The following is a 14,502-nucleotide window of genomic DNA, read 5'->3' as shown; positions in this document are numbered from 1 at the left end:
AGCACAACCTAAAAGTTGAGAATTATTTTTTATTTGGTGGACAAAACTGAGGACTTGGACTTCCCTGGTGGCGCAGTGGTTAAGAATACACCTGCCAAAAATAAAATAAAATAAAATAAAACAAAAAAATACACCTGCCAGCGCAGGGGACACGGGTTCAAGCCCTGGTCCGGTAAGATTCCACATGCCGCAGAGCAACTAAGCCCGTGCGCCACAACTACTGAGCCTGCGCTCTAGAGCCCGGGAGCCACAACCACTGAAGCCTGCACACCTAGAGCCCGTGCTCCACAACAGAGAAGCCACTACAATGAGAAGCCCACACACCGCAACAAAGAGTAGCCCCTGCTCGCCGCAACTAGAGAAAGCCTGCATGCAGCAACGAAGACCCAATGCAGCCGAAGATAATAATTAATTTATTTTTTATTTTTTAAGAAAAGGACTTAAGCCCGGACGCAGCCTCTCAGATCATGCTGAGGGACTGCTCCCAAGAGGTCAGGGAGGAGCCAGTATATATAGGAGGTTTTGCAACAAAGGCCAGGTAGTAGGAACTTCAAAGATTATTGTTAATTAAAGAAAACCAAGCATCTCAAGTTAAAGAATTTAGCATTTTTTCCTATGTATGGGAAGATGTAAGCATCAGGGCTCACGACATTATTCCTTTGATGTGCACTTTAGCTGTCGAGGACAAGATCCTGTGCTTTCCCCTCCTGAGTGTCCTCAGGGTGCACCGCTTAGGGTGGCTACAGTGGCTGAGGGCGGGGCAGCGGGCTGCCTGTTTGTCTTCAGCCTGAGTTCCCTCAGGGCTCACCATCCAGGGTGCTTGTACTGGCTTGATGGCTGCAACATCCTTTGTTTACTGAGAGGGCAGGCAACACTTCTTGCGACAGCTGATTATAGGTATATGTTGGTACAGCAGCTCTCTAGAGCTTATTCATTTTGTTTAACTGAAACTTTACACCTGTTGATTAGTACTCCCCACTTCTCCCTGCCCCCAGCCCCTGGCAACCACCGTTCCACTCTTTGATTGTATGAATTTGACTATTTTAGATAGCTCGTACAAATGGGGTCATGTGGTGTTTGTGTTTCTGTGACTGGCTTACCCCACTTCGCCTGAAGTCCTCCAAGTTCAGCCATGATGCCACATACTTCTTAAGGCTGAACATTATTCCACTGTATGTACAGACCACATTTTCTCTATCCATTCATCTCTCGATGGTCATTTAGGTTGTTTCCAGAATTGTTTTTTTTCCTTAATGCAAACCAAATTAGCCTAGTGGATTTTCCAAGATTCTTAAATACATATTCCTTTATTTTCAATGACTTGGTTTGAATGGTTAAACGATCCACTTAACAGGCATGTTCTGTCACAAGGACACACACGTGAACGCGAAACTTAGCTACGACATTAAAAGGCTCAATAGCTTAGTCATTTTAATCGATTAAAACAGTAATAAATCCCCTTTGGCTCTGGGTTGGTAGAGAGTAAGAAAACAGTCTGCATCCTAGACTACATCTCTGAAAAGAGAATTATCCCCCAAATCTCACTCTCCTGCACTCAGACATAAAGCACTTTCTTTTCTCTTTTAAAACTGCCCCTGGAAGTGGTAGCAAGGTTCCACAGAAAAAAGTAAAACTTGCTGCTGATGAAGATGAAGATGATGATGATGAAAATGATGATAGTAATGACTTTGATGATGAGGAAGCTGAAGAAAAAGCTCCAGTAAAGAAATCTGTACGGATACTCCAGACAAAAATGCACAAAAATCAAACCAGAATGGAAAAGCCTCAAAACCATCAACACCAAAATCAAAAGGTCAAGAATCCTTCAAAAAACAGAAAAAAACTCCTAAAACACTGAAAGGACCTAGCTCTGTAGAAGACATTAAAGCAAAAATGCAAGCAAGTATAGAAAAAGGTGGTTCCCTTTCCAAAGTGGAAGCCAAATTCGTCAATTATGTGAATAACTGTTTCGGATGACTGACCAGGAGGCTATTCAAGATCTCTGGCAGTGGAGGAAGTCTCTTTAAGAAAATACTTTCAACAGTTTGTTAAACTTTTCTGTCTTAGTTCATTTCTGTAACAGTTGATATCTGGCTGTCCTTTTTACAAGGCAGAGTGAGAACTTTCCCTACCGTGTCTGATAAATGTTGTCCAGGTTCCATTGCCAAGAATGTGTTGTCCAAAATGCCTGTTTAGTTTTTAAAGATGGAACTCCACCCTTTGCTTGGTTTTAAGTATGTATGGAATGTTATGATAGGACATAGTAGTAGTGGTGGTCAGACAAATGGAGATGGTGAGGAGACAAAAATATACATGTGAAATAAACTCAGCATTTTAACACAGAAAAAAAAAAGCTATTTTTTTAAGCTCTGTAGGCATTTGATAAAATATTTTCTACATTTGTATATAATAGTGTCTCTGAAATAAAACTGGAAAAAAAAAAAAGGCAAAATCTTTTAAAGGACAAAAAGCCCATGATGAGACTCTTCAGAACATGCCTTGATTTGTGCAAAAGCCTCCAGGGGCTCTCTCTCTCTAACATTTCTTAAATTGACAGTGGGGGAATTCTTCGCTGGCGATCCAGGGGTTAGGACTCCCGGCTTTCACTGCCAAGGGCCCAGGTTCAACCCCTGGTTGGGGAACTAAGATCCCATAAGCCACACAGAGCAGCCAAAAAAAAAAAAAATTGACAATGAACATGCAGTGGTCTGTGCTATTTCTTATTCTGCTGTCCTGCCTTACTTTGCTTACCCCTGGTCCAGGCTTATGTTTTGGCTCCGCAACCTCGAAGCGAGCTCCCTGAGAAGGGACGGCACATCACAACCCTTGCAGCCTCCCCTGAGTCTGTGTCCTGTTTCTGGGTCGGACCCAGAGCAGGCTGTCGACAAGCCTGCCCCATTCTGCTTTAAGAACATCCTGGGGGGCTTCCCTGGTGGCGCAGTGGTTGAGAGTCCGCCTGCCGATGCAGGGGACACGGGTTCGTGCCCCGGTCCGGGAAGATCCCACATGCCGTGGAGCGGCTGGGCCCGCGAGCCATGGCCGCTGAGCCTGGGCATCCGGAGCCTGTGCTCCGCAACGGGGGAGAGGCCACAGCAGTGAGAGGCCTGCGTACTACAAAAAAAAAAAAAAAAAAAAAGAACATCCTGGGGAAGAGGGGACGTCCATCCTTTCAGAAGTGGCTTCCACTACAGCTGTCAGGGACTCCCTGCCCAAGGCCGACTGAAACCTCCCTACAACTCCTACCTACTGTCCCTCCACCACCGGGATATCCTTAACGACTCCCCCCAATGTGCACCCTGCACCCAAAATGAGCCCGACAGTTCGACAGATCCCCTCCAAGGGGACAGGAGACACCACGGAGGGAGCGTTAAGGAAATCTCGTGGGGCATCAGACTTGGGCAGCTGTCTTTTTTACAAATGTAGGGGGGCCGGCTTCCAGGACAGCTCCCACCTAGAACCAACCTACACCTGCAAGTTCAGGGCCGGTGAAGCTCATGGCCCCTAAGCCACCTTCAATGGCTGTCAGGCAGGCAGGAGGTCCATGTAGAGTGGGCACAGCTGGAGCAGAATCCACGACTCTTAAGGCTCTGGGAATATCTGGTGCTTAGGGGACAGCAAATCTTGCCCCCCCGCCATGGATATCCTAAGTATTATCCACACTGAGTTACACTATAGAATAATCCCGAATCATCAAGATGGTTCATTAACACTTGCCATGCTCTAATGAAGAGGCAGGAAGATATAAAACCTGTTATATCTCTTGCTCTTCAAATAAAAGCCAGACTTCTGACAAAAGCCACCCTGGTGACCCAGGCCCAGCCCACCCCTCTGATCTCACCTCTTACCCACCCTCTCCTCCCTTATCCTGTTCAAACCACACTGTGTTCCTGGATTTCCCTGAGCAATTAACTCAGCCTTGGCCTGCCCTTCCCTACCTGAGTCCCTGCTCTCTCTGGTCCCCTCTATCCAGATCTTCACCCAGTCCCGCCACTACCTCCTGACCCGAGATCATACTGTCTATTCCCCACTTGTATGCCATCTGCCTCCCCACTTCCGACGGGCAGTGTCTGCCTGCTCGCTCCTGTATCCCAGCATCTAGTACTCAGCATGGCACACGGCAGGCACCAAAGACATGTTTCTTTGAATGAATGAATAAAGGAATTTTAGAAAAACATCCCCCAAAATGGTCAAAATCAAAGTATAATACTTCCTATCAAACCTAGAACCATCTCAGCTAATTTCCATTTTGTCTCCTATCAATGGATTGCCAGGATTCCTGGTAAATGATTTCAGATTACTTTGATATTCTTTTTTTTTTTGGCAAGCAAAATTTAACAAAGAGCAATATTTCAGATTCTGGTGTTGTTTAAAATGAGAAAGTGTATTTTCTGTACGTTCTGTGGGTGGGTATAATTTTCAAACTATGTCTGTTAAATATTCTCCCCTACACATACACGCGCGCGCGTGCTTTCTCAGACTGCTTGGTAGGGTTTCGGGAGGGTTTTTGCCTCATTTACTCACAATGTAACTCTTGCTAAAAGAGAACCAAGAAATTACCCGCCGCTCATCTCTGTCTACCTGTTGTTCTGAAGCAGGTAGGGGGCTGCGCTCCACAGAGAACTGCTATTAGCTGGAATAATTCACGACGCTGAGAGGGGGAGAGGGGAAGGCAGGAAGGCTGGCCGGGAGGGCTCACACCTGTCAAAACAGCAACCCCCTATAATTTCCCATTTTAGCTCCAGAGAAAAGGGAACAGGAGGGGACTACCCAGCACAACGATGGGAGATTCATTTTACCGGCAATCTGGGGAAACGCTTCTGATCCCCGAAAGCATTATTTTGAAAAGCAATTTGTGCGGTGATTTAATTTACTGTGGACAAACCCAAAAAAGAACAGCAGCACTTAAGATAGCCATGGAACCTATGCCGATGCCGGCTGCGTCCACAAAACCACGAAAGCAAGATTCTTTTCCAACACACCTGAAAAAACTGAAGCCTGTGCGTGATCAGGCTTATTAACACAGCCCAGGACAGTATTTTTAAAGTACAACATCACTGGCTGGTATCAAGACAATAAAATAATAGCCGTACCCACCGCCCCTTCTTGTATTCACTGACAGGATCAAAGGTTCAGTCACAGCTACGCGTTTGAAGCCTGTGTTTAACTCCCACCTGTCGTGTTGTCCAAAGAAACGGGCATCAACCTGCCCGTCTTTATCCCTCAGAGCTTTCGCAGGCCAGAACGGAAACCCCTTCAGTTTTGCCCAAACCAAAGGATGTGGATTGCTCTAGGAAAAGAAAAACAAAATCCAGAGTTTGTATGTATTCGACAGCAAGATGCACACATAAAGCTCGGTGGGTGAGGTTAAGCTAAGGCAGAGGTGATACAGGCCACAGAATGAAAGCAAACAATTTCCAGCAGGGTCTCCCCAAGTGGCAGTCACTAGATGTGTGGCCAGTAAGCCTGGGCAAGGCTGGGAATGGGGTTAAATGGGGAAACCAAAAAGAAGTGAGCACTGACCAAAACGAGGCTTCAACTCTGGCTGTGCCGCTCTTGCCCGGGTGGGAGCGAACAAGAGACTGTACCTTTCTGGGAAACACAGGGATAGTTATACCTACACCCTCTGTTAAGCTGGAGGGTTAAATGCACCTTACATCCAGCATATAATAAGGGACGGCAGGGGATTCCCTGGTGGCGCAGTGGTTGAGAGTCCGCCTGCCGATGCAGGGGACATGGGTTCGTGCCCCGGTCCGGGAGGATCCCGCGTGCCGTGGAGCGGCTGGGCCCGTGAGCCATGGCCGCTGAGCCTGCGTGTCCGGAGCCTGTGCTCCGCAGCGGGAGAGGCCACAACAGTGAGAGGCCCGTGTACCGCAAAAAACAAAATAAAATAAAATAAAAATAAGGGACGGCATTAGCTAACTTTATTCTTTACCGAGAGCTACTCAGGGCCTTAACGATTCAGATGTCCATCTCGAAATGCAGGAAAAGACAAACTATGTTTTGATTCTCAACTCTACTTGCCCAATCTTGCGGCCCAATACCCTCCCCCCCACACCCCCATCCTCCCAGCTCACCCCAATGACACACTTCTCTGCAGAACATCAGTTTGGAAAATACAGATCCATGGGGACAACTAGGGTGACTTTCTCTCCCCACCCCAATCCCAGTCTCAAGAACCACAGTTTGGAGAGACCATGGAGTTAACCCTGGGAGGGATTTCCAAACCTCTTAAAATAGACCCAACATGATTTGTAAGTAACATACTCATTTAACACGACTCGGCTCATCATCGGCATGACTTTGGCATGTCTCTCCTCTCTGATGAGCTTCTTTTCACCGTGCATCCTGCTGTTTTCGAGGGCTAATAAACCCAGTAAATCGTGACGCTACCTCTGGCACATGACCTTTCAGCCAAAGATGTTTATCCCACCTGGATTCCTCCCATTCTGCCATAACTTAATTTTCAGTAAGAAAATTATTTTAAAACTTTATCCAAAGTTTCATCCAATAAGCCACCTGGAAAAAGCTGTCCTGGGTCACCCAAGGCATTGAGTTCAGAAAACAAAGAAAGGAAAGGAAATCCAACTTACACAAGGCTCACAAAACCAGTTATCTCGTTTTTGGCAAGCAGCTAGATAACACTCTGGACAAACTTCGATTTCATTCATCTGTAAAGCAAAAATGTGTTAGAATGTGTCATTCCCAGGGGCCTTATATCTGCAGGCCCTCAAGAAATACATGATGATATTGGCAGGCAAGATTAGCTAACCTAAGTCCCACAGTGGGGAACACCCTGGACATCAGTCCAACTATTTCTCACCAGCCCCGACTCACCCACCTAGCCCCAGCCGCCATCCTCTCTCACTGGACCATGTCTCCCAGCTTCCTAAGCTTGGACCATTCCCCACACAGACAGAGCAGCCAGAGCCACCTTCTACAAACACAGATCCCATCTGGTCCCTCTCCTTAGACCAGTGGCTCTCTACTGGGACAGTTTAACCCTTCCAGGGACACTTGGCATAACTGGAGATATTTTTGGTCATCGGTCATCACAACTGGGGGTGGACAGTTGAGACTGGAGTCTATGATGGTACAAGGACAGCTCCTGCAACAAAGGTGTCTCTGGCCTCAAATGTCAGTAGTGCCAAGGTTGAGAAACTAACAATGAAATCTAAACACCTGGTCAGGGCTTCCCTGGTGGCGCAGTGGTTGCAAATCCGCCTGCCAATGCAGGAGACATGGGTTCAAGCCCTGGTCCAGGAGGATCCCACATGCCATGGGGCAACTAAGCCCGTGCACCACAACTGCTGAGCCTACAAGCCACAACTACTGAGCCTGCGTGCCACAACTACTGAAGCCCGCGCGCCTAGAGTCCGTGCTCCGCAACAAGGGAAGCCACAGCAATGAGAAGCCCACGCACCGCAACGAAGAGTAGCCCCTGCTCGCCGCAACTAGAGAAAGCCCACGCGCAGCAACGAAGACCCAACGCAGTCAACAATAAATAAATAAATAAATAAATAAATAAACACCTGGTCAGTTCCTTCAAGGCCATACGTGGTCTGGCCTCAGTCTACCTGTCTGAGCTCCCCAATCCCTTCCCTCGACTCTGGCCTCTGCTTGCCATGCTCAATTCTATATATCTCTAATCACACCATCCACAGCAATTAATTAATACCACGTTCCTCTATTTTATTTCCACGGATAACTGAAAATTCTGTAACTGACCGTCCTCTCTCTTGAGAAAGTGCATTCCCACAGAGAATCGTCATGACTTAGAACTAAGGGCCCTGGAAGCTCCCTTCTTGGATCTAAATTCAGACTCGACTACATCCTAGCTCTAGAACTTCAGGAAAAGTTGCTTATATTGTCTGAGCGTCCATTTCCTCACCTCATAGAATGGGGATGAAAGCAGTACCTACCAAACAGAATTATTATAAAAATTAGATGAGATTAAAAAAAAAAATTAGATGAGATAAATGTAAAGCACTTCACGTGACAAGGTGCCAGACACATAGCAGGTGCTCAACTAATGATTATTAATTAATAATTTTATAGTAATTACTAATTATAACGGACTGACCGACTGAGGGCAATGAATAAATGAGTGAATGAATGAATGAGTGCATGGTGGACCATATTTCTTCCTTCTACCCACTCTCCTTTTGGGCTATTCCAAAGGTACTGGGTAGAACAAAGCGGCAACATCAAGTCCAGAACAGCCCTGGCATTGGAGCCCACAAAGCAGCACTGTGTTGCCAACAGGTAGGTTCAGAATGCCAGACAAAGAGCATCTGGGTTCAATAAATTTTACATTATGACAACCCACCAATTAAAAGTCTAGGCTTCAGCACCCAGATCAAGGAAAACAAATCCTCAAGGGGGAAACAACTGAACAACTCGCCCAGACACAACTCCAAGTCGCCAACAAGCATATCAAAAACAGTCAAAGAAATCACTTGCATCAAAGAAATCAAAATCACAATCACAGTGAGATGCCACTGTTTTTTACTGATCACACTGGGGCAAAAACATATATACAAACAGTTTTCAAATTGGAACTTCCAACACAACGACACAGAAAAACCACCACATTTGTTCATTCCACTTCATTGTGTAAGTAACGCTGTAGCATTTCCAGAAAACAATCAAGAGGTATCTACCCAAAGCCATGTTGATAGCCTCAGACCTAGTAGTTGCATTTCTAACAATTATACTAAGGAAATAAATCATCAGAACAGCCATAATAAATTCTATTCTTCCTCCGTGTTTAATTACCGAGGAAAACACTCAGAGTGAAAAATGTAGATTATAAAACTCTCTCTATACAAATATATAGACATGGACATATCCTAAGATATACAAATGTTTTCTTTACAAATGAACGGATGGATAGATGAGAGTGCAGACAGGCTGAAGGCCACTACATCTCAGTTTTTTTGTGCTCACAACAGGGATTAAACAAAGAAAGGCTCCCCTGTACCATTTCTGCCATCAGCCTGTCCTGCAACCAGTAGAGCCTCAGGGCACCCAGCCCAGGAGCTTCATTTCATCCACACCATCAAAACTACGGGGTATTTCTCCAGGACACCTGGGCCACTCTCAGAGAAACTCAGGACCTTTCCTGCAAATAATGTCAAAACCCAAATACCTCTGCAAGAAGACTGAAAGGGACCTGAGGGGATGCCACAGATTGTGGGGCAAAGAAATCATAAACTCTATTTGACCCAGAAAACTCAGGATGTGCAGTGCTGGACCACGACTCAAGGCTGAAAAATCCCATCTCTCTTAGATCTAAGATTAGGGTGTTGATTTATAACATATTATGGCATATCTGTTGCTTTTACTTTCCTTGAAGAGAGGGGTGCTATCTGTACCTCAACAAATTCCAAAATTACCAGAGCTACCCGCTGGGAGATTCCGCAAATGGAAACTTCAATCACCCCAAGCCTTCATTCTAGGTACACTTAAAAGAGGACAGTAGGAAACACATACCTCATGCTCACAGATTTTGATGACTACTTTCGCTATTTGCGTCAATTTGTGATTTCCTGAGGGAGTAAGAAAATAGAATTAATTCAAATGGAAACACAGAAATACCCAGCCTTGGGATTATACTTCCACTTACAACATTTTAACTTGCTTTCTTCCAGGATTAACCTTTTAAAGGTTAAAAACCATACATTTCTGGCTTCTAACATCAGTTCAGATTAGGTGACTTTTCCCATGAACCAATGTTTGGTGCTTAGACGTCATCTTCTCTGAAACATAACAATTTGTGTTGGTTTCCGACAGCTCATGAATGAATATCTGAAAGATGCTTTTATATTCTCAAGGCTCAAATTAGTGAAAAGGAGCCTTCTTCTGCCCATTGTCCCAGACGCCAACCCAAGAATAGTACAGGAGAAAGAAGACATTTAATTGAGTAACTCTAGTGTTCCTGGTGCTTTGAAATACATTTTCTTGTTAACTCTTCAAAAAGCCTTATTAGGAAGCAGGCATGAATGTTCTCATTTCACCGAAGAGTAAACCAAGGCTCAGGAGTCATCACTTATATGAGACCATTTAGCTAACGAGTTGAGGATATGGCCCCAGGTCTAACTCTTAACCCTGAACCTTTACACTAAACCAGAGAACAAGATGGCCAAAAGGCCGTGTTTTCTTCGAACATTTTGACAATTTTTAGAAATTGTAAATTTGGTGGCAAAAAGATTTCATACGCACACACACAAATATCTAGATTTCTGGCCTGTCTTGAAAACTCAGAAGATCTAAGAACTCTGTATGCAATAAACCACTGGAGTGTCCAGGGGAGATTCCCCTCCAGACCAGGTGGGAGTTCCCTGTAATCCGCAGTCACTCGCTCTCCCCATGGCCAGTGGTCATCCTGGCTTATGCTATTTTTCTGCTACCTGAGCTCATTCACTTGTTTATATGATCTTACTGCCCTTTCTATATATTTGAGTTTATAACCTTTACACAACTTCTCAATGTCTAGGGTCCCTCTCTTTCTCTCCTCCCTGCACCCCAACCCTGCTGAGTTAATAATGCAAAACATATACTTTAAGCAGATAGCCATCCATTCATATATCTTTGCTCAAACATCAGCTAACAACAGTCTACGCTAGGCCCAAGGGTATACAGGAAACAAGTTTGGCATCTGCCCTTAACGGGCTTACATCCTGGTGAGCAACTCAAATGAAAAAAGAGCACCATCCAGAAAGTGTGATAAAATACTGCCATGGGGAAGTACAGGTACTGTGAGAGCCCTTAACAAGAGTACATAGTATGGTCTGGGGCACGAAGGAAGGCTCCTCAGAGGACTGAGAGGCTGAGACTGAAGGATGAGGAAAACTCATCAAAGCAAAGAGGGGAAGAGTGTTCCAGCAGGGGACAAGAAGAAGAGAACAGGGCAGGACCCTGAAAGATCTACCTGGCCAGAAGGTAGACAGAGAGGATTGTGGGAGAGGGTAGGACAATGGGAAAGGTGCCCATCGAGGAGATTTTAATGGGAGCTCTCCTCCATTCTGTCCAGAAGGCTTAACCCACAAAAATGCAACAGACAAAACTTTAACCAGAATATAAAAAAACTCCTAAAACTCAATAATAAAAAAACAAACAACCCAATTTTTGAAATGAGCAAAAGATCTGAATAGATGTTTCACCAACAAATGATATACAAATGACTAATAAGCACATGAAAAGATACTCAATACCATTAGTCATTAGAGACAGGCAAAACCACCATGACGTAATATTTCATGCCTTCAAGAATAGGTAAAATTAAAAACAGACAATACCAAATGTTGACAGTGATGTGGAGCAACAAAGATTCTCATATACTCTGCTAGAAGGAATGTAAAATAATACAACCAATTTGCAAAACAGTTTGGTAAAATTTCTTATAAATTTAAATATAAACCTACTCAATGATCTAGCAATACCAGTCTTGGGTATTTATCCAAGAGAAATGAAAGCATGTGTCCATACAAAGACTTGTATAAGAATGTTCACAGTGGCTTTATTCATAACAGCCAAAAACTGAAAACAATCCAAATATCCATCAACATCAACAAAGGGAATGGATAAATAAACTGTATGTTGATACAATATTGTTACTGGACTTCCCTGGTGGCGCAGTGGTTAAGAATATGCCTGCCGGGCTTCCCTGGTGGCGCAGTGGTTGAGAGTCTGCCTGCTGATGCAGGGGACACGGGTTCGTGTCCCGGTCCGGGAGGATCCCACGTGCCGCGGAGCGGCTGGGCCCGTGAGCCATGGCCGCTGGGCCTGCGCATCCGGAGCCTGTGCTCCGTAACGGGAGAGGCCACAGCAGTGAGAGGCCCGCATACCGCAAAAAAAAAAAAAAAAAAAAAAAAAAAAAAAAGAATATGCCTGCCAATGCAGGCGACACAGGTTTGAGCCCTGGTCCGGGAAGATCCCACATGCCACGGAGCAACTAAGCCCCTGCGCCACAACTACTGAGCCTGCGCTCTAGAGACAGCAAGCCACAACTACTGAGCCCGCATGCCACAACTACTGAAGGCCGTGTGCCTAGAGTCCGTGCTCCACAACCAGAGAAGCCGCCACAATTAGAAGCCCACGCACCGCAATGAAGAGTAGCCCCTGCTCGCCACAACTAGAGAAAGCCTGTGCGCAGCAACAGACACAGTGCAGCCAAAAATAAATAAATAAAATAATTTATAAAAACTATATATATATATATATTGATACCACTCAGCGATAAAAAGAAACAAACCACTGACAGACACAAAATGAAAGAATCCCCAAAATATTACACTGTGTCAACATAGCCAGGCATAAAAGAGGCACTCTGACTCCACTGGTATGAAATTCTAGAATATGTAAAACTAATCTATCGTTACAGAAAACAGAATAGTTCCTTTTCAGGAGGGTGGATTTACTGGAGAGGGGCAATTGGGAATATAATGGGGTGACAGAAATGTTCTAGGATCTTATTTGGGGTTGTAGTTACAGAGGTGGTTACACATTTGTCAAATTCATGGAATGCACCTGTAAAATCTGTGCTTTTTATTTTATGCAATTATTCCTCCATTAAAATAAGGTTTTTTTTAAAGGACAGGTAAAAGCATCATATAGTCACAAGCCACTGTGGACATCAGCTCATACCTTAAAATGCATGTAGTCACTGCCCCCTGTTCACACACGTCAGCAATCTATACACCAGTATTCTCAGCTATTGGCCCTGATGCATGAAAAAAGAGCCTGATTTTTCATGAAGGGCAGGAGAACAGGCAACACACACAGCATACTCTCATTCTTAAGAGTCATCTAATCCACTCACCCCCATTATAAATGATGCAGTTGTGCAAAATCCATTTTGCATCAGCCAGGAAGGCTTCTGTGCAGCCATACATTTTCTTTTTAGCGTTCTGGGAAGAAAAGCCACAGAAAATAATCACCAGTGAGTCTCTATAAGCCACAACCAGTAACACCTGCGTCCCCACATAATTTTCTTAGCAGTCATTTGCCAAATTAATTAATGCTTCTACTCATTTCCCAAGATGCTATTATAGTTGAGATCTATAACTCTATAAAAATGCATTCACTGAATTCACCACACTAACTTGAATTTTCTCATCTTAGAGCACTGCCATTTATCAAGCAGCTTCTTCCACCAAACCAGGATATTTTACATATTTACACATTTATTATTAATTGTACAGCCTCACATAAGCCTCATAATTGAAAACTCAAGGAAGCGGTCACTATCCCCATTTTACAGACAGGGAAACTGAGGTATGGTAATGTTAAAGGAACTAATCAAAGTTCCAAAGCTAATAATTTAGGAAGCCAGGATTCCAACCTTGTCTTTTTGGAATTCCTTCTTTTGTTTAATACCATAAGGGTGTGTGCAATTTTCCAAAGCAGGCTGGATTTACTGTTTTGGGGATCATCAATGCATACAATATAAAGTAATGTTTTCTCCTCATCCACGCTTTTCTTTAACCATATTTTGGTGCCAGCAATTTGAAAATCAGCACCAGGATGACATACGCAACCTAAAATGTTACATGTGTAATTTTTCAGCATGGAATTTTAGTTTGAACCTTTAAAAACACTTTCAGGCATTAAAGAAATACTCTTATCAGTGAAATAAGTCAAGATCTAAGAAGCCACTTATTCACTGCTAACATGAAGGTCTCCCCGACACTTAATTTTCTCTTCTTCCTTCCTGCTGCTCTTATTAGCACCTCCAAAAGAAAGAGAAGGGTAAGGCTCAAATCAACCAAATCACTAATTCTTAGAAGCTGTGACTTTCTCATATAAAAAGCTAGAATCACCAGCAGAAGTATAATACTATTTGGAGCTAAGCAGTGGATTTCAACACCCATTGCAATCCTTGGGAAAATGTTACAGAAGAAGTTAGGGGAATGAGAGTTCTTCCATCCAAATAAAAATGGCACAGAACCATCTAACTCGAGATGGGGCACGGGAAGTGAGGGAGGATCTTTGATCATCTTGACAATTGGCTTTTTGATGGAAGCCAACCTTTTCCAATGTACAAAGGTCCATGGGATGAAAGATGTATTCCGCATAGTCAGGATGCTGTTCCAACGGAACGGGCTTCTGGAATGCATCTGTCTATAAAAGGAAAGATGCACAGACACAAACCCATCACTGCTATGGAAGACCAAGCATTAATACCAGCAATGCACTTTAAAACCGAGACAACTTTCCAGAAAATACAGTTCTAAAACTTTCTACAAAATAGGCCCTTGAGAAGCTCCAAACTGGTTCACCTTCAAATTCTGCCTGGTTATCCATAATCATGGGCCCAGCTGTGTTCCAGTTTTGTCATTTGTTTTGTTTTCAGTACATACTCAAGTAACAGGTCCAGGCCTCTTCAATTAAGACGGACAAGAACACGCTATCATTACCTGAGACCTGAATTCTGAAGGAGGCTTATCTATACACTGAAAATGCCCATAATCAAAACCGACTGGGGGTGAAATCTGGCTACAC

At 44.2% G+C, this 14,502-nt stretch overlaps 1 protein-coding gene across 14 annotated transcripts in view; it reads right to left on the bottom strand.

Moving 5' to 3' along the window:
• Nucleotides 1-14,502, bottom strand: part of ZMYND8 (zinc finger MYND-type containing 8) — a 131,520-nt gene that overhangs the window by 62,210 nt on the left and 54,808 nt on the right. For all 14 annotated transcript variants that reach the window (XM_081256929.1, XM_081256916.1, XM_081256927.1 and 11 more), the window contains 5 exons: nucleotides 14,029-14,121; nucleotides 12,821-12,908; nucleotides 9,493-9,548; nucleotides 6,591-6,668; nucleotides 5,172-5,287 (listed from right to left, as the gene is read on the bottom strand). In XM_081256929.1, coding sequence (XP_081113055.1) covers nucleotides 5,172-5,287; nucleotides 6,591-6,668; nucleotides 9,493-9,548; nucleotides 12,821-12,908; nucleotides 14,029-14,121 — 431 coding nt within the window. The remainder of the gene's footprint in view (nucleotides 1-5,171; nucleotides 5,288-6,590; nucleotides 6,669-9,492; nucleotides 9,549-12,820; nucleotides 12,909-14,028; nucleotides 14,122-14,502) is intronic.

Source organism: Mesoplodon bidens, assembly GCF_964165515.1.
Source record: "Mesoplodon bidens genome assembly, chromosome: 15".
Classification (NCBI taxonomy): Eukaryota; Metazoa; Chordata; class Mammalia; order Artiodactyla; family Ziphiidae; genus Mesoplodon; species Mesoplodon bidens.
The sequence above is the reverse complement of the archived record's forward strand: the minus strand, read 5'-3'. Positions and strand labels throughout refer to the sequence as shown.